The sequence below is a fragment of the Penicillium nucicola genome, assembly GCF_028828085.1.
Source record: "Penicillium nucicola strain IBT 29836 chromosome Unknown utg000010l, whole genome shotgun sequence".
NCBI lineage: Eukaryota > Fungi > Ascomycota > Eurotiomycetes > Eurotiales > Aspergillaceae > Penicillium > Penicillium nucicola.
The window spans coordinates 4,582,735-4,601,763 of record NW_026643134.1 but is presented as its reverse complement, the minus strand read 5'-3'; the positions used below and the strand labels follow the sequence as shown (position 1 = coordinate 4,601,763).

Genomic DNA, 19,029 nt, shown 5'->3' with positions numbered 1-19,029 from the left:
TTCACTTGGGGGTTTGCGGGGAAGGCCTTGCCCTTTTGGACACGGGCTAAGCACTGTTATGCAGCTAAAGGGATACGTCAACACCAGTTTGGGCTTGATATTCTCGGAATGTCGGGCTAATATGTGCCATTGAAGCTCTATGTACATGAAACATCACGTCGTCAGAATGCAAGTCGAGTTCGTTACAACTTGACACCAAACATCTCCATGCCAACACCGCCTACCACCAACTTTGGCTTCTCTGTCAACCCAATATCGTCAGTCTCTGCAGAAACATCATGCTCAGATCCGTGTATAAGCCCCAAGGACGATACATCGGCCACGGAGCTATATCTGTTCAATAAGAATTCAACCTTGATACCCTGTGTACCAAGCTGCGTGGGATCCAGGGTGATCAACCAAATCTTGATTCGGTGATCATTTCCAGAGGATGCGACAGTGATACTGGTAAATCCAGTGTTGGAGGCAATGTCCTGAGACACATGCGAGCTGAGCACCTTGACTGCAGTCACTGCCGCGGCGTGCGCATCGGGAATTGACACCGTAGCCACCTGCGCGCTAACGCTCGAGTCGGGCGTCGTCATCAGGCGAGAGACAGAGATTGAGTTATCATCACCGCCTGCCACAATTAAAGTGGTCGTTTCAGAGATGGGTACCAACTCTAGCGACTTGATGCTGTTGGAATGAATCTGGTACCGATTCTCACATGCGATGTTTTCAGGCGAGAACGAGGAGCCATCAAGTGGCTTTTTAGCCTTCAAGCTCGCATTCGTAATTGTGTAGAACGGCTCCAGTATGCTGGTCAAATCCCAGAGCGTGAAATGGCCATCAGTGGCTGCAGTGATAAGGCTCACAGACAAGTTCTTCACCAAGAAGTGTGCTTGGGTCAAACAGTTGGTCGTGTATCGCCCAGACGCCAGAAGCGTGAATTGACCCTCATTAGATGGCGAGAAGTGGAAGATCTAATACGATATTAGCTTGGTTCGAGGACAAGTTGAGGGAATGTGATTGTCATACCTTGAGAGTGGAGTTCGCGAGAGCAAGGCACACAATGAAGCTCTGTTCCCCATCGTGATCTTCTACCTCCAGTATATCAAAGCTGGGAACCCGGAGGTCCGAGTCTGCGTCGTCTTTGGGACTGGCGGCAATCAATTTCGTAGCGATACCAAACGAGGGGACTTCGCTGATTTTCCAGACAAAGAATTCTTCGTAGGCAGCACTAGTAAACAAAAATCTTCCATCCTTGGACCAGGTCACTTGTTGAATACCGGATCTGTGTGTATCCAAGACCCGCAGGCACTCGAAGGCAGTCTTTGAAGTAGCAGTCATTGAAGGGGCCGATTTAAAGAGACGAACAGTAGTGTCTTCTGCGCCGGTGGCAATCAGAGACTGACCTCCCCCAATCGGATTGAAAACATCAACTGATTTGAGTTCGCGTCCATGAGCTCCGGCTCTCAACAAGCAGCGAGCATCATGGCGTATACGGGTGGTCTGCAAAGCTCCTTGGTCTCGCCATGTGAACAAAGCATCGCTATCTTTCGTTCCTGGATGGAAAGCCCAGGCCCGGCGGAAACCACCAGAAGCGATTGATACAACGTCTGTCAGTTTGGACTCGTTGCGGAGAACAAAGTCTTGAGATCTGAATCCATATAGCATGAAATGACCGGTCATTTTGTCGAAATAACCGCCTTCGATGTTGCCTCCGACTAGAGATGCGGTACGGTGCACTATTTGCATTGATACTGCCTCTTCTCTGTCCTTGCACAGCTCGAGTTTGTGAACGCAATATGTGCCATCACGACCGCAACTTAATAGGTATTCAACGCTTGAGCCATGCTCTTGGGTAACAGATGACACCAGGCTAAGGTGATTGACGAACTCCTTGCCATGAACACGTCGATCAAGCAACACTGGTCGTGAGCCTATGTCAGTATCAAAGGTTTCGAATATGGCAAGTCCGCCGCCCTTGGAGCCGACGGCCAAGTATTGACCACTGAAAATTAAAGCTGCACTCGCCGCCACGAAAGAGGGTGGCACGCCAATCGTAGATAATTCAACACTTGGACAATCACTTTCCATATCTGAGACTGTGACAAGTGTTACCTTCTCTTCTGCCGTATAGCAGACCAAGAAGGTAAAGCCCTTGGACGGATCTGAGGTTTCAGTTTCTGCTGATTGGGTTTCAAGGAAAAACATATTGAGAGGCCGTGTACCCAATTCAGTGATTTCAACAATCGATTTTGTACTGTGATTGTACAATCGAATTAGTCCTCGGGCATTACTGATCAATGCTAAGCCTTTCCGGGGTTCACTGGTCATCAATACCCAAGAAGCAAGCTCAGGCTGAATACATAGCTCCTTCCAAGTAATATTAGTTTCTGTGCCCTTCAAATACCCAAGCTGGACTTGACCTTGTGCAGAAGAGCCAAGAAGACAATCGTGGGAGACAAAAGCGGATGCTTTCAGACCCTGACTTTTGTGTGGCCTTTTTTGCAACGAAGAAGGTTGCTCTACCATGAAATTGTTGTTTCCCCGGTATCGATCGTCGTTTTCCTCAATGGCAAAACTTTTCAATGCACCATCCGCACCTCCCGTGTAAACAATGGTTTCAGAACCAAGTCTGCAAAGATCCAGTGACCAGATATGCTTGCCATAGTGAGGATGTAATGAATAGGTCTGTTTGAGCTGATACTGTGTTGCTCCTGTGGAGGTCGATTTCCAGGTAAGATCCCACATAATACATGTAGAATCTTCACCCCGAGATACAAGCCCCATTCCAGTTTGATCATCATGCTGAATAGACCGGAAATGAACACCCCAGATGCGGGCTATGTGACCGAATGCCTGAGCCACGCACGATTCAGATCCAACGCCTTGCTCACCCTCCTCGACAGGACCAAAACCTGTGCTTCTTAAGTCATATCCATCTGTCGAGTATGCGGAAGGATCTTGTGCGGTTTTCCGCTCACAGTCCGAGATATCCCAGATTCTCACGGTTCTATCATCACTGCAGCTTGCTAGAAGTCTGCCAAACTGTCCTCCGTTCAGGGACGCAATTTGAGGAGAGATACGGACATCAAAAATCGAACCATCGTGCCCTGTGAAGAAATGGTGGATAGAAGCGATGGCATTGGCCTGGCGTAATTCACTGCCTTGCAAGAAACAGGACCATACAATAATTTCTCCGAAGACAGTGCCGGAAGCCATAAGAATATGAGAAGGAGAGAGTGCAATCACATGGGCAGAGTAAAGGATTGACTTTACACTGGTAGCCAGCTGGTGTATAGAGATGACTGTCTCTTTTTTCGAGTCTTCACTGTTGATTACCTCCAATCCAATGATAGCATTGTTTGCAGTGATCATGAATGCCCCATGGTGGCCATTCTCAGCAGAGGCACATCCGCTCATGATCCAGTCCGGGGCATAGAACTCGGCACTGGAGGCTGACAAGGACACTTCAGTACCAGGTCCCATGACGAGATTGATGGCTCGCACAGAAATTCCGCCCCAGACGATCATTTGAACATGGCCTGTGCCATGGTCCGTTGGCCGTTGGTTCAGAGTAATAAAACCATGAACATTGTTTCTTTTAAATGGTTGGATTTGCGCAGAGACAACGCCAGTGGCATCGTCAACCACACGGAAATGAGGGCCTTGGCCCTCAAAGACGAATCTTTTATCGGCCCAGCCAAAGGCTTTCAATGCTGTTACCGGAAGGCAAGCATCAATATGCTATAATTTGAGTCAGCGAGATAGCAATACACATGTATCACAGCAGCACCGACCTGGAGAAAAAGGGACATTTTTGTCGACCTCTCCACACATCAGCTAGAGGAGGAATTCACCATAAACTCTTTCAATTGGATTATCCGATCAAGAGTACATCCCACCAAACCAAAAAAGCCCACTAACGTTACTTTTTCGATCTCCAAATGGATTACATAATACACAACGCTAGTCCAGATGTGGTGATATTACACACGTGATCTCGCGACTGCATTGATGCCTGAGGCAGTACATGACGCTGGAATCTGACCCGTGGACGTCACTGATCGAGTCCTGTTTCGCATTTCCACTCATGAGCATCGGGGTTTGCTACGCGTGGACTTGATTTTAAAATGCAGCATTATTATTCTGCGGATTTATGATCTCACATCCCCCTGACCTGTAATGGGTGTCACCGGCCTCTGGACGGTCGTGCAGCCCTGCGCTCGTCCTATCAAACTCGAGACGCTTAACAAGAGACGCCTCGCAGTGGACGCGTCAATTTGGATCTACCAGTTCCTAAAAGCGGTGCGAGACAAAGAAGGAAATGCGCTGCGAAACTCCCACATTGTCGGATTCTTCCGTCGGATATGCAAGCTTCTGTTCTTCGGCATCCGACCCGTGTTCGTCTTTGATGGCGGCGCCCCGGTCATGAAGAGACAGACGATTGCAGGCCGGAAGAAAAGACGCGAAGGTCACAGAGAAGATGCTGTGAGGACAGCGGGGAAGTTGCTCGCAGTACAAATGCAAAGGAGCGCCGAAGAAGAAGAAACTCGCCGACGCAATAAGAACCGGAGACAAGAAGAGGAAGAGGTGACGGATGCACCAGTCTATGCAGATGAGGCGTTCATGACTGAGAAAGAAAGGCAACAAACTCGACGTTTCAAGAAAAAGGATGCCTACCACTTACCGAACCTGGACGTTTCGCTCCAGGATATGGGCGCACCAAATGACCCGCGTATCATGTCACAAGAAGAGCTGGAGGAATATGCTCGACATTTCCACCAAGGCCAAGATATCAATCTTTATGACTTTTCCAAGATTGACTTCGATAGTTCATTCTTCCTCAGTTTGCCCGCGACTGATCGGTACAACATCTTGAACGCCGCAAGATTGAGAAGTCGGCTGCGTATGGGCTACTCCAAAGAGCAGCTAGATACCATGTTTCCTGACCGCATGGCATTCTCAAGATTCCAGATCGACCGAGTTGCGGAGCGCAATGATCTTACTCAGCGACTAATGAACATAAGTGGTATGAATGGCGAGGAAGCATTTTACAAATCTGGGCAGCGTGTTGCGGGAGAACGCGGTAGAGAATATGTGCTTGTCAAGGATCATGACCATGTGGGTGGCTGGGTGCTGGGTGTTGTTGGAAATAAAGAGGGTGATGAGGAAAAACCCATCGATCTTGATCGGCCTGAGATATTGTCCTCGGAAAATGAGGAGTCAGATGATGACGACTTCGAGGATGTACCAATCGAGGGTCTCAATCGACTTCCTAAACTTCCTTTCCTCCAAGATGGTGCATTTGATCGATCTCTTCAGCATCAACGCGACGAGGACTTTGACATTCAAAGAGCTATAGCTGAATCACGTCGGACTGCGCTGCATCAGCCAGTGAATGACCGCCAAATCCAAGCAGTAGATGATGATTCGCTATTTGTCCAGGCCGATGGAAACATCGGTGCCCAGCAGCAGAACAACGACACTGACGACTATTTTAATGGTGATGATGATGACGACCTTGAACAAGCCATTGCTCTTTCATTGCAACCAGATACCAACCATGATGAAATTGTGCCAGAAATTTCCATCAATCGACCTGCCGAGCGAGCCCCTTCTTATGATATGACGATGCCAGACCCCGATTCTGAAAGCGACGATGGAATGGATTTTGCGACTGCTGTCGCCAAAACCAAAGTCACAAAGAAGGCCCCTCAGCCGTCAAATCCATTCGGTGGTCCTCTTCCATTCGAGTCTATCAAGCTCACGAAAGCCACAAAAGACACTGGTAAAGATATTGAGGCAGATGAAAGCGCAGGTGGCTTCGTAAAGGAATCCACACAGAAACCTAAACAGGCAGACCCGCTTCCTCCCTGGTTCGCTGGCGAGCGCTTGAACCAAGATTTTATCGTTGATCCCATCGAAGACCCCAAAGAAGAAGAGAAACTGGCGGCACCGGATCATTTGTTTCTTTCCAACCGTCGCTCGCCAGAGATAATTGATGTCGATCAAATATCCGACACCAAGGAGGTTGTTGATCTAGAGGGTTCAGAGGGAATAGTCGACAATGAAGAAAGAAAGCTTGAACCAATCTCCGATGAACAAATTGCAAAGCTTTACCGCGAGGTCGATGATGAGCCATCCAATGAATCAACCCAACCCAATACGAAAGATGATGAAGCGCCACTCGACATTGCCAAAGAGCAACATCAAGAATCGGTGCCCGTACCCGAAGCAAAAACCTCAGAGATACCACTCCCTAGTGAGCCTTCTCCGTCACCTGAATTCGAGGATGTGATTACGCAGCCACAGACAAACGGCCCTGAGATTACTGTTGTATCCCACGAGGTCCAGCCCCGACCCCAGCCTTTTGACGATGTTGAGCAACCAGAGGCCTTTGCTGAAGATCAAGGCGATTACAGTGACCCAGAAGATGAAGATCTCTTCAAACAGCTTGCAGCCGAAGGCGAAGAGCATGCTCGGTTCACCCAAACTCTAAATAATGTTGTTCCTATGCAAAATGCATTTGATTTTGAGCAAGAACTGAAACAGCTACGCAATCAACAAAGAAATGAACGTCGTGATGCAGATGAGGTGACCACTATAATGATCAATGAATGTCAGCAGCTGTTGACTCTCTTTGGGTTACCCTACATCACTGCGCCGATGGAAGCTGAGGCGCAGTGCGCTGAATTGGTCTCGCTAGGTCTTGTTGATGGCATTGTCACGGACGATAGCGATATCTTCCTTTTCGGTGGAACACGAGTCTATAAAAATATGTTCAGTCAAAGCAAATTCGTGGAATGCTACCTAGCATCAGACTTAGAGAAGGAATATGCCCTTCATCGACAAAAGCTCATCAGCTTTGCTCATCTGTTAGGTAGCGATTACACCGAGGGAATCCCTGGCATTGGTCCTGTCACGGCCCTGGAGATCATTACTGAATTCTCCAACCTCGAGGAGTTCCGCGACTGGTGGACAGAAGTGCAAATGGGCGCAAACAAACCTGACGACGTTCATCTCGCCTTTCGGAAGAAATTCCGAAAAAAGGCATCCAAGATCTTCCTTCCGCCCTCATTCCCTGATACTCGAGTTGACACTGCCTATTTGGAACCTGAGGTTGATGCGGACCCCTCTCAATTTCAATGGGGTGTACCCGACTTGAACGGTTTGAGGCACTTTCTCATGTCCACCATCGGCTGGAGCCAAGAGCGCACAGATGAGGTTTTGGTCCCCGTCATTCGTGATATGAATCGTCGAGATCAGGAGGGCACACAGTCCAATATCACACAGTTCATGGCAGGTCCACAAGGTGCAGGTGCGTTTGCGCCTCGTGTTCGATCAAGTGGGCCTAGCCGCATGGAAAAGGCGTTCGGTCGACTACGACAAGAGGCTCAAGGAGGCCAGATCTTGCCTGGTGATGAGTCACCAGCCACGGAAGGAAATGGCGAAGAAGCCACCAGTTCGCAAAAGAAAACTAAGCGGGGGGCATCATCCACCCAGGCTAAATCTGGAACGAGTAAGAAGCGAAAGACTCGTGTAGAGTCCTGAGCTGAAGGGGATATTGGATAACTAGTCCATAGAAATAATCTAGGTTACGACAAGAACAAGCAGCATTATTACACTTCTTGTATTTGCATTATTTCTCATCTACTTATTTCACTTCTCGCTGCCTTTTTCCGTCAAAAAAATAAGAATACTTCTGGTTCGATTAAAGTTAGCCGTGGTTTACATTGATTTCGACTGGTATGTTCCTCGCTTCTAGAGGGCTTCTAGGCTGATTCGAAATATGACTGGACCACATGGTTCCCCAGCGAACAGGCGTTCCAGGAGATCATAGCGATCAGTGGAACTTGTGGGACTGTAGAGGTGTTACATTCGGTGCTCCGAGTACACGTACGTTATGAATGCAAATGTCCATAGGAAAGACACTTGGAGAGACACCTCCGTTGTTGATAGTTCATAGGGCTTTGATCTAACTATGATAGCCCTATATCTCTAGAAGAAGAAGATATAGATCTTGCTGGAGACCCGACGAAGGGGATTGTGGCTGATTAGCGTACCAAGCTTCGAGCTCCAGATCCACCTAAGCTGGACAGGCACCTCAGGCCAGGGGAGTCAAAAAACTTCTGTTAGATACTGTGTGGATCTGGTCCATATCCTGCATAGAATGTGATGCTGGACTTGAAAAGTCAATGATGCCACGACAGAGTTTGCGCAGGTACAAGCCACGGACAAGTCACGAGCAAGTCACGAGGGTGACATCAGCAAATCAATGACGTCGGCGATCGTGAGAATCTGAAAAATGCAACTTCAAGACGATCGACGCTATTGGCTCTTAGCTGCCTTGACTGCCGAATTGTGAATAGTTGGGTCTCTAGTGTGCCTTTTACCTTTCAGAGGCTGAGATCCGCCAATCCCGGTCTCATCCAATTGAATCAGCCTTGCTTCTCGTTGCTGGGCAGAATTGTCGACGTCACCGAAAAGCTCCCCCCTCAGGAGAACTTCTTCCTGCAGAAAATCCCCAACCCACAGCTGTCAAGTATATCTTTCCCCTGTGTCGATCCGCTTGCAGCTCACACCTTCCGTCGCATTCCGCTTCAAGTACGTGTTGACTCTAAATCTCCTCCCCTCTTCTCATCTCACGTCACTACTGCGCAAGGCACTGGAAAAACTCTTTTCTCATTAACTTCTCTGGTCAGGAACCTTGAATTTCTATTTTCCTCTCTTCTCTCACCCCTACCGATCACCATGCATCGTACCTACTCTATGCGCCAGTCGCGGGTTCCGACCGCGTCGCAGATCGAGAGCCCACCACCACCATTGTCCACAACCAAGACCGGGAGATGGTTAGGGAAAGGCGGCATCGGTGAGTGCCATACAATTGCGACTGGTCATGGCGATTTCGACGAGAACTTGGAGTTCAAGGCTGCCTAATCGGGCACCGATCCTCATTCCTCAATCTCGGCCCAACGTGGCCAGCGGAATCGCGATCACCAGTCCATGCCGATGCCAATTGCTATGGAAAGAAAGTAGTTTGCTGACATATTGCGATCAGGACATGCCTTCCGTAAGAACGCCGCTGGCGCCTTCGGTCCCGATCTTGCCAAGAAGTTGTCCCAGCTTGTCAAGATGGAGAAGAACGTTATGCGTAGCATGGAGCTCGTCGCGCGAGAGCGCATGGAGGTCGCTGTATGTTCTCTATCCAAGGAAAAAAAATGTCATAAAAGTTGGAAATTGGAAGCTAATCTGGTCGCTGTAGCAACAACTCTCCATCTGGGGTGAAGCCTGCGATGAGGATGTGTCGGATGTGACGGACAAGCTCGGAGTGCTGATCTACGAGATCGGCGAACTAGAGGATCTCTTTGTCGACCGCTACGACCAGTATCGAGTGACCATCAAGAGCATCCGTAATATCGAGGCCTCCGTACAGCCCAGCCGAGACCGTAAGATCCCCACCGACCCACCCCCAACCACCACTAACACATCTCCAGGCAAACAAAAGATCACCGACGAGATCGCCAAGCTGAAGTACAAGGACCCTAACTCCCCTCGCATCGTCGTCTTGGAGCAGGAGCTCGTTCGCGCCGAAGCCGAGTCGCTCGTTGCCGAGGCCCAGCTGTCCAACATCACCCGCGAGAAGGTCAAGGCCGCCTTCCAGTACCAGTTCGACGCCCTCCGCGAGCACTGCGAGAAGGTCGCCATCGTCGCCGGCTACGGCAAGCACCTTCTGGACCTGATCGACGACACCCCCGTCACCCCGGGCGAGACTCGCCACGCGTACGATGGCTACGACGCTAGCAAGGCCATCATTCAAGACTGCGAGGACGCCCTCAGCAACTGGGTCAGCTCCAAGGCAGTCGTCAAGTCCAGCCTGTCCACGCGCTCGCGTACCCTCTCCCAGCGCCACCGCACCAACCTGAGCAAGAACCGTGACGGTGTCGACCTCTCTTCGCAGGATCAGCCCTTGGCCGGTGACCGCGACTCCTGGCTCCCTGCTGACCAGCACCCCAACTATGAAGATGGTGAAGATGGCGTCAGCACCATTGAAGGCGAGGCCCGAGGCCGCGAGGAAGAGCGCGAGCCCATCGCTGCTTAAGGGATTATTCGAGAAATGGAGATAGAAGAGGTCGTCTCTTCTCTCAATGACGGCTGATTAAATGGGAGTGAGACGGGACTTCATTCTCTCTCTCTTGCTCTCCTTTGCTTTCGATCTCTCCTTTCACTTGTCGAAAATCCCCCCTCGCCCTTTCAATATCCGACAGTGTGCTTTCCCGGTGTTATCCATGGATTTCCGGGCAGAACACAAATGACGTGGATGTCCGCATATAATTCTCTTCTTTCGAAAGTTCTTCCCATCTGTCGTGATCTCACGCCCACGGATTGTTCTGGCTTCTGTTCCACTTTTCCCGGTGGGTCAGGGCTTGGTTCCTGTCCTGTTCCACGGATTTCCAATTGGGATTTTGGGGGGGTTGGTTTCATGTCTGCTCTTGTCGTGTGCTCTTTTCCTTCCCCCTCTAATCGATGTAATACCATCTCAAGTTGGATTGTTTTCGTGTTTGTGTTGGTTCTTGTTTCCGGTCTTTTCTTTTGTTGGTTCGGCTCAACCGTTATGATATGTCTGTTTTGGTTCTGGGTAATTAAGTGGGTGTTTTAATGAATTTCCTCGATTGATGATTTGCTCATTCTCCAACTGAAGGTAGATCTAGAAGTACAGTACTGTAGTTCCAATTCTGTAGAGATGCTGTGATTGTGCATGTGCATGCAGTAGATCAGGTGGCAATGAACATGTGAATCCAGCACGGCACTGTGGAGAAAGACCCTTACCCCGGGCCAAGACCGATCGCAACGTCCAGTGAGATCGGGTCTAAATGAGGCAATTTGTTGCACCGGAGCACGCCACATGGAGGCGGTCTTGCGTCTTGATACGTTCGAGTTCGTCATTTACTGCGTTTCTTGGCCATTTCTACATTATGCGGACAATTCAATCCGCCATTCCAAATCCCATATGCCGAGAGATGATAGTGAAAAGCAAGAGTACCATGTAGCTGTATTGTAGCTGTTCTGTAGTATATAAAATCACGAAGCAAGAAGACAAGCAAAAACCAAATCTCATATAGCAAAGCAAGGCAAATCCAGAAAAGCAAGAAACAAACTAATGCAATAGAGCCAGATTCGAATTCCCCGAGTCGAATCCTCAACACCACTCGCCAACTCATCCGCTCTTTCCGGTCAGCGGAAAGGGAATCAAACGAAACGCAAAATAAAGCAAGCCTTTGCTGCACGCACACACGATCTGACGGAGGTATAAGAAAGGGAAGGAAGGGAGTAGAGTAGAGTCTAGTATAGGAGAAACGGGAGGATGGGCAGGAGGTAATGAGTATAAGCCCTGGAGGATAGCGGAGAAAGAGGAGAGGAGAGGATCAAGAGCACAGAGCAGATCTGAAAGTGCGAAGCAAAGACTATCCCTAGAAGTCGAAAAAGCCACGGTCGGGAGAAGCACGCGTGGGCAGAACGAAAGAAAGAGAAGGGTCGTGACATCGTCATTGGGTCTACTTTCGCTCAGTCCTTTTCCATCATGACCTTTGGAGCCTGTCTTTTCGAGAGAGGTGGGTAGGTGGGATGGAGGACAGCAGACAAAATAGCAAAACGAGTAGAACGGACAGAAAAAAAAACAACAGATCAAGAATAGATAAAGAAAATGCCGGTTCAAGCGGACGCTGGAGAGAGCCCGCGGCTGAGATGATACACGAAATCAAGGCAAAACAACGACCAAACAATCAAGCACAACTTCGATTGAGTGCTCACTCTTGAGTGCCGACGCCCTTTTTCTTGGGCTGGATATGTTTTTGCCTGGAGTTGATGGGCGCCGCTTTTTGGTCGAGCGCCGAGCTGTCCTTGGGGGGAGGCGGACGAGAGCCGGTATCGTGTTTCTCGGTGAGGAGGTTCTTCAACCACCGATTCTCCATCTCGAGCTGAGCGACCCGAGCCTCGAGAGAAGCGTTCTTCTCGGTGGTTTCGCGAACGGTCCGTTCCAGGACCTGTTCCCGCTGCTTCTTTTTCATGCGGAAGCGAGCACTGGCGGCCGTGTTGCGGCGGCGGCGGTCCTCTTCGGCCGCACCGCGGACGCCCTCTTCTTGGTCAAGGGCAGCGGCGATGCGGTCTCCCGAGATGGAGGTGCTATATTTGGTGTTGCCCATCTGGCCGTTGGGCGGGGAGATGGACGACGAGACATCCGATGGAGTGAGAGCCCCCGGTGCATGGCCCAGTTCATCGGGCGCAAAGGGCACTGGGGGATAGATGGAGTGAGCTGAATAGGGCATCATGTGCTCAGGGAGGCCGTAGTTGATGTTTTTCTCGCCAGGAGCTGTAGAAGGAGTAAGCGAGAGTCCCGAAGGAAGCCCTATTGAGGGTGTGCATGTATAAATCGAAGGGAAAACAGCTCGGACAGGGTCAGGGTGATAGTCATATGCTGGCCGGATTGCGTGCTTGGGGAACACCGACGGTGATCTTTCCAATGCAGCAGCCCGTGGGGTATATTGCATATAAACAGTCAAAGAGGCACGGATTTAAAGGTCAAGGGCAGTGTTCCTGGTGAAACCAGCGGAATCGAAACAGCCCGGGCTGTTTCAAGCCCGATGCAAAGATTGGACCGGCATGCAGACACGAGAGCAAAAAAATGAGATAGGTCCCAAGGGTCAAAAGAGTTCGACCGCCATTGCATATGGCGTAACAAATGCAACCGTTGGGGCCAGTCAAAGCTTGAACGTACCGTGATAGGGATACCCTCGGAGATCGAGAGAACTGCGGTCATCGTCTATACTATCGTAGGAGCTGACTGAGAGGCCACCCATGCCCTCGGTCTGATCGTAATCCATACTGACGTTGCCATAAGGGACCAGCCCAGCATCAGCATCAAAGGAATAATGACGAGTCTTGGCTGCGGGATCGTGGCGCGACATCAAGAAATTGAAGTTGTCAATCTTGTCAAAGCCACTTGGTTCCCCCGGCATGTTGAAGGATGAGGGAAGGAGAAGTCAGAATGGAGAATCGAATACCTCGGCCTTTAGGGTTAAGAGGGGCGGTATGGTTTTGGTATTTTTTTTTCCTTCTTTTTTTTTCTCTCTCTCTGTTTCTTTTCTCTGACTTAAATTTTTAATTCCGAGGAAACGGGGGGTGGACACCACGCGAGAGGCAATCAGAGGCGTCGTAAAAAGGACGAAGAATAATAATCTCCAACCCCAATAAGTCCGGGGGGGCCTCAGGTAGGCGTTAGCTAACAGAAAGTCGAAAAAAAGAACCAGATCTCGGCCACAATGACTTAATCCGACCAACCGTCCTTCACATTAAGAGTTGAAGCCACGAATCATCGAAACCGGCTGGAAAGGGGGAAGGCACGATGGCCCTAGTCGATGATCTGATCAGATGGGGAAATGTCGTGATCGCGGCCTGTGGTTCGCTGGAGATTCACCGCTTTGGCGTGGGAGTATAGAGGGGATGGTAGTATAGAGTAGAGGTGTCGAAGCAGAATAGTGGAAAATAGTATAAAGTATAAGTGTACAAGGGATCATAACATAAGAAATCAAAAGAGAGAAAGAGAAAATGAAGCTTTACACTTAGGGGTATCCCCCCAGCTCTCTCCACTCTCTCGCTCTGTTTCTCTCCTCTCCACCGGTCAGGATGACGCGGACCCATTCCCATCCCCGAGGCTTGGCATGGGCGACTCGTTACTCTCCGGGATCGTCCCTCCTACGCAGCTCGATGACATACCCTCCCGTGAAGCAATGATCCGAGCGGCATCGTCAACCGTCATTCCGCGTACACGATGTTCGGTTCGTTCCTGGCCTAATAACGTATCCTCCGCAATGGTCCGATAGACCTCAGCAATCCCCCCATAAACCGATCCGCCAACATGCCACCCACCCACACTCTCCAACATCTCCCCAATCCCACGCATCTCATCCTCCCAGCGGTACGCCTTGGGACTCATCCCAATAACGCCATGAGTCGCCAATGCCGCCGTTCGGGGCGAATGGGTCTCCAACAAGGCTAAGAGCTGCGGCAGCATCGACGCCGTCTGCGCAGTGGAGAAAGACATAATCGACAGGGCAGTAAGCCCTTTGGTGAGCGCGCTAAAAGACAGCTTAAGAGTTTTCGCGGCTCCAATCTGCGCCGAGACCAGCTGCAAATTCAAGACATCTGCCAGTGCTTCAAAGGCAGGGGCCCGATGCATATCCACCGCGCCCGAAAGCACCACGCTAGGCTTGGTCCACGCCCCATCTGGCGTGCTTTGCGGTGGTCCGCCAATGATTCCGCCATCGAGGAAGTGGCAACCCGACGTGCATGACTCGTCGGGGTCATCCGAGATCTTCATTTCGTGGGCGTCGAAAAGGTTTGCCATCTCCGCGGCCTGACGCGCCGGAACGGCATTGAGCTCGAGGTAGTATAGTTCGTTTCGTTTCGGCCGGCGACCTGCCCCATCTGCCGTTTCGGTCTGGCCCTGTGGCGAGGTACTATATGCATACGCTTGGGCGATGCGTTGCGCCATCTCCATAGCGTTCTTCGGCGGTACTATCGAGAGGATGTAGTCGGCTTGGATCACCAGGTCGTCATCTGAAGCGAGGGTCTCGATGCCCGCAGAATGGATTCGTGCGAGAGTGTGCTCACTGGTCCTGTCAGTCTTTTTTTCTTCCGGTCTGTTCGAGGGCTCTTCACCTTCGTCCTTCTGTCACTGTAACCACTCGGTAGTCGTGGGCTTTGAGGAGTCGGGCCATGCCCAGGCCCATCTCGCCGATGGAGATGATTCCCACGGTAGGTCTCATAGTACGTGATTGAGTAGTTCATAGTCCATCTGTCGGACACCTCGTCCGTACTTGTATGTATTGATTATCTTTGGAGCTGCGGGGATCATTTGTCAGCGGAATCCTGACTGGTCCCCATACCCGGGTTTGATAACGTCCATGGGTCGTCGAGAGGCTGTCTTGGCCGACTCCTGAACAGTACTGTATATGATTTAAGCTTATCATTCCCCTGACCCTAGAAAGATCGTTGGTGGGAACTAGAAGAGTCCAGGATCTTCAACCAAAAACGTGCTTATATTGGAGTATCACGCCTGCAACCTTGGGAAGGGTCAGTGAGAATTTAAGCATAACTAACTTTTCCATATCTAAAATCAAACCATATATCATTGCTCCTGTTTTCATGCCTCACAACTCCCTGCTACCACATAACGTGCACGTTGATCCCCGCATACAATGAAGTCCAACTCCGATCTCCGAGCATCACCAAACGGAAACGGGAAACGGCAACTCCGACTTCCGACGTCTGGATTATTCAGCCCTTTTTCACCTTGGCATCAAACACATCACCCCCCAAACCACCCTGAAGCGCCAAATAAGAAGAAAAAGAAAGAGGCCTCAGATCTCCAGATTACACAGCCAATAAGACCAGACCTAAAAGAAAGCAGAGTGCACCCTGAGTCTTGGCATATGAGCCTTCGATGAACATCAAGTGGCGGCCCATGCGCAAGTGCCAGTGCCACCCACCAGCTCAATACCAACATCCCATGCCATGAACGCCAATATGGCCATACCAATGTCCATAACGGGCTCTGGCACAGAGCAATCCATGGACGAAGGGCTCAGGCGGCCATTTTCGAATTCCAGGGTGGGTTCTTGACTTGCTTTTTTTTACCCTTTTTTACGTTGGATTGCACATCATAGCCCGGTTGTTCTCGGCTGGCTTCTTTATGGAGGCTTCTGGTTCTAATTGCTTCTTTGGTGGTTTAGGCTTGTCGGATGTGTCATCGCAAGAAGACAAAATGCGAGATTGACGGGTCTGCCCGGGCTTGTTTGCAGTGTCGGCGGAGCAGTACGCGCTGTGTCTTTCCTGAGGTGGGGGAGAACTTGGAAAGGTATGTTTTGGTTTTTTTTTTTGGAAGGTGGTTGCTTACTCGTTTGCTTTAGTGATGAGTATGTGCAGTCTTTGAAAGAGCGTATTGTCAGAGTTGAGGCGCTCTTGAAGACTGCTGGCATCTTGCATGAAGGGGACATGAGTCCTGATGATTTCTCTGACGAGGACGAAGACGATGAACCTCCTTCTCAGGATATTTCCTCTACTCCGAGTCCGACAATGAGTTCCCTTTGTCGAAAAGGTGCTGGTCTAGAGGTTACGTCTATCTTCCGAGCAGATGAAAGAGATGATTCTCGGTATTTCGGTGAGTGATCTATATTCACTGTATATCCAAATACTCGAAGCTAACCACATTCACAGGAAAATCTTGCTCCATGTCAATTTTATCTCGGACAGGCATCGAATGGATCAAAAGCAAAACCGGCGATGTCAGTTTCTTGCGATTAGTCTCGCCAGAACAGATTCACGATAACCCGTGGAATCATTGGCGACCCGATGTCTTCCAAGACCTTTTTGCCTCGCAGGTCTTCAAACCTTTACCTTCCAGATCAGAGGTATTCTCTTTAATGAAAGACTTCTTTCAAACAGCCAATCGTCTATTTCCTATTTATCTCGAGTCCAAGTTCATGAAAATGGTTGAATGGCAATATACCCAGCAAACTTGCGATGATGCTGCTCGCTGGGCTAGTATCAACATGGTCATTGGGTTGGCTTACGAATATCGGTTTTCGAATAGCTCGAAACCAGAAAAGGACAGAGAGAGGGCTCGGGAGTATTTCAAAAATGCCATGTCGGTCTTTACGGAACTGGCTTTGAAACGCACTGATTTGCTCAGTGTTCAGGCTTTGCTAAGTATGGTATGTATACACGTGGACTAATTTCAATTTTCCATCTCTAATACTTCAAAGGCGTTCTTCCTTCGTGGGAATTGCGGTACGCAATCAGCTCTGCCACTTGTCACTGCCGCTATGCGATCGGGTCAACGAATGGGACTACATCGTGATATCCCTCGACCAGATCTCAGTCCGGCTGAACAGGAGGAGAGACGGCGTGTCTTTTGGGTTGCATTTGTGGTTGACCAAAGGTGGGACAAGTCTGAATACACTTACAACCTTCGTTCTATGTACTAATACGCCCCTAGCACCTGCTTAAGAATTGGAAATGCCCCATCCCAACATCCGGACGATTTCGATGTCCCTCTCCCAACAGAGCTGGAAAGCGATAAAGAAAGCGCAAGCAATATCCCATTCTTCCGCCAGCTATGTCGAATGTCAATCATCAAGGGCCGCATCTACAGTCGATTATACTCCGCAAAAGCACTACTGAGACCTCCTTTGGAGATCTATAGAACCGTCAAAGAGCTACACAAGGAGCTTGAAAACTGGAAAGGCGAATATCCATTGACTACTGAGCCGAAATTGAAACCCGGTGCACCCGACTTTCTATTAGGATTTGCCGCCGCCGGTCTTCACTTCGTCTACTACAATGCTTTGATCATGATCCACCGGATTCCCCTCTTTCTTCACTACATAATAACATCCAAAGCGACATCCAAAGATTTGAAGGAGCTCGAGGCCCTCAGCATTAGACGGGCTTCGAAATCTGCCTCCATTGGCGCACAAGCTGCTCGTGACACCTTAAAACTTATTAATAATATGCCATGGGGAGACATTGCATGGACATGGTAAGCCACAGCAACCCCCTGTTGATCTATGTCATTTGAAAACTAATTTTAATAACCAGGTCCCTTCTATACTACGTCTTCCTAGGCGCTGCAACAATATTTTCCAGTATTCTTCGGGACCTCCGCCACCCAAAAGTCCGCGCAGACCTCCAATCCCTCACAATGGCCTCGACATTCTTCGCCACTCTCGTCCCAGGCGACGGAGCATCAAACTACGCAGGCTTTATGGCCCGCATGAGCGCCACTCTCGAACGTATCGCCAGAGTGGCAGTCGAGAAAGAAGAGAAAAGAGAAAAGGAAGAACCTCATTTGTCGGCAAATAAGAAACGCACGAACTCTTCTTCGCATAAACGTCGACAACCTACTACTCTCCGCAACGCCATGACCACGGACACAACGGACCAGTCAACGAGCGACAGAGAGAACATGAACACAAATACAAACACAAACATGAACATGGCCATGGACATCGGTATCCCAGACACACTAGAGGGCTTACCACCAGTGAACTCCTCCGGCTACGTCGTCCCACTGAGTCCAGACACAAGGACGCCCCAATCCCATTTCCAACTCCAACAACAACACCACCACCCCTCAAACCAACCCCCGAATCCCTACACAAACGAATACCTAGACCGAACCTTCCTCCACGAAGCAGGAGCCACAGGCAACCACTACACAAACCCCCCAATGACAATGCCATCCTGGCAACTCTCGCAAGATTTCTCCGCAACAGCAGAACCGCCAACAGGACCAGTCCTCACAACCCTCGATACCAACTCCCCTTCCTCCTTCGCTAGCAGCACCCCAACCGGAACAACCAATTCCACAATTCCGGAATTCTTCCAGGTTCCCATGACCGGCGACTGGGATTATAGCGGATCGCTCTTTGCCGGGCTCTTTCCTGCTGGGTTTGGTTTCCCAGTTGATGGGCAAGCTACGGGTGCGGGGCCTGGTGGTGGTGTTGGTGCAGATCCTGCCATGTCGATTTTGTCGGCTGAGTCTTATGTTCATGGTGCGCCTGCTGTTGATGGGCGCGTGGGTATGGATGGGAATGGAGGTTTTGATGCTCAGGGTCTTGGGTATGGGTATGGGTTTGTTCCTGAGAGTCAAGGTCAGGGGCAGGGACAGGGGCAGGGGCAGGCTGAGGATACGGTCTGGCCGAACGGGTTTTTGGGGTTGTTTTAGCTTGTGGTGGTGGTCTCGTTTTGGTTCTGATGCTGTTAGCGATCTCTCTTCTCTCTTGTTTTCATAGCCAATCTCATCTTCATATGCATCTTCGAGGGTTTACATAGAATGCCATTAGTGGTACATTGAAATTCATGTTACTGCATCTAATTTTTGTGAATTTTATCTTACGTGGCACCGGCTATACTCTTCTGAGTCTGGACTTCGAGTCTCAAAGTAGAAAGATCAAATGACTACACCAGCCTTATTACCAAGAG

General features: G+C 49.9%; 6 protein-coding genes across 6 annotated transcripts; 3 read left to right on the top strand and 3 right to left on the bottom strand.

Annotated features, from left to right (window-relative positions):
• Positions 1-182: 182 nt before the first annotated feature.
• N7511_010307 (tRNA (34-2'-O)-methyltransferase regulator RTT10) lies at positions 183-3,803 on the bottom strand (the record flags this gene model as incomplete). The annotated part of the gene is made up of 3 exons (XM_057132684.1): positions 183-962; positions 1,018-3,732; positions 3,786-3,803. 3 exons carry the CDS (start codon positions 3,801-3,803, stop codon positions 183-185), a joined length of 3,513 nt encoding a protein of 1,170 aa, XP_056980672.1.
• Positions 3,804-4,170: 367 nt separating this feature from the next.
• On the top strand, positions 4,171-7,539 carry N7511_010306 (ssDNA endodeoxyribonuclease RAD2; the record flags this gene model as incomplete). Its single annotated transcript, XM_057132683.1, has 1 exon — positions 4,171-7,539. One exon carries the CDS (start codon positions 4,171-4,173, stop codon positions 7,537-7,539), a length of 3,369 nt encoding a protein of 1,122 aa, XP_056980671.1.
• Positions 7,540-8,739: 1,200 nt separating this feature from the next.
• On the top strand, positions 8,740-10,087 carry N7511_010305 (Eisosome component PIL1/LSP1 family protein; the record flags this gene model as incomplete). The annotated part of the gene is made up of 4 exons (XM_057132682.1): positions 8,740-8,857; positions 9,047-9,180; positions 9,251-9,434; positions 9,483-10,087. 4 exons carry the CDS (start codon positions 8,740-8,742, stop codon positions 10,085-10,087), a joined length of 1,041 nt encoding a protein of 346 aa, XP_056980670.1.
• A 1,705-nt stretch (positions 10,088-11,792) lies between these two features.
• N7511_010304 (bZIP transcription factor) lies at positions 11,793-13,001 on the bottom strand (the record flags this gene model as incomplete). Its single annotated transcript, XM_057132681.1, has 2 exons — positions 11,793-12,391; positions 12,761-13,001. 2 exons carry the CDS (start codon positions 12,999-13,001, stop codon positions 11,793-11,795), a joined length of 840 nt encoding a protein of 279 aa, XP_056980669.1.
• A 662-nt stretch (positions 13,002-13,663) lies between these two features.
• On the bottom strand, positions 13,664-14,810 carry N7511_010303 (uncharacterized protein; the record flags this gene model as incomplete). The annotated part of the gene is made up of 2 exons (XM_057132680.1): positions 13,664-14,654; positions 14,704-14,810. 2 exons carry the CDS (start codon positions 14,808-14,810, stop codon positions 13,664-13,666), a joined length of 1,098 nt encoding a protein of 365 aa, XP_056980668.1.
• A 748-nt stretch (positions 14,811-15,558) lies between these two features.
• N7511_010302 (transcription factor domain-containing protein) lies at positions 15,559-18,772 on the top strand (the record flags this gene model as incomplete). Its single annotated transcript, XM_057132679.1, has 7 exons — positions 15,559-15,654; positions 15,777-15,901; positions 15,954-16,204; positions 16,261-16,757; positions 16,809-16,984; positions 17,042-17,584; positions 17,644-18,772. The coding sequence occupies 7 exons, from the start codon at positions 15,559-15,561 to the stop codon at positions 18,770-18,772; spliced, it is 2,817 nt and encodes a 938-aa protein (XP_056980667.1).
• Between the last annotated feature and the right edge of the window lie 257 nt (positions 18,773-19,029).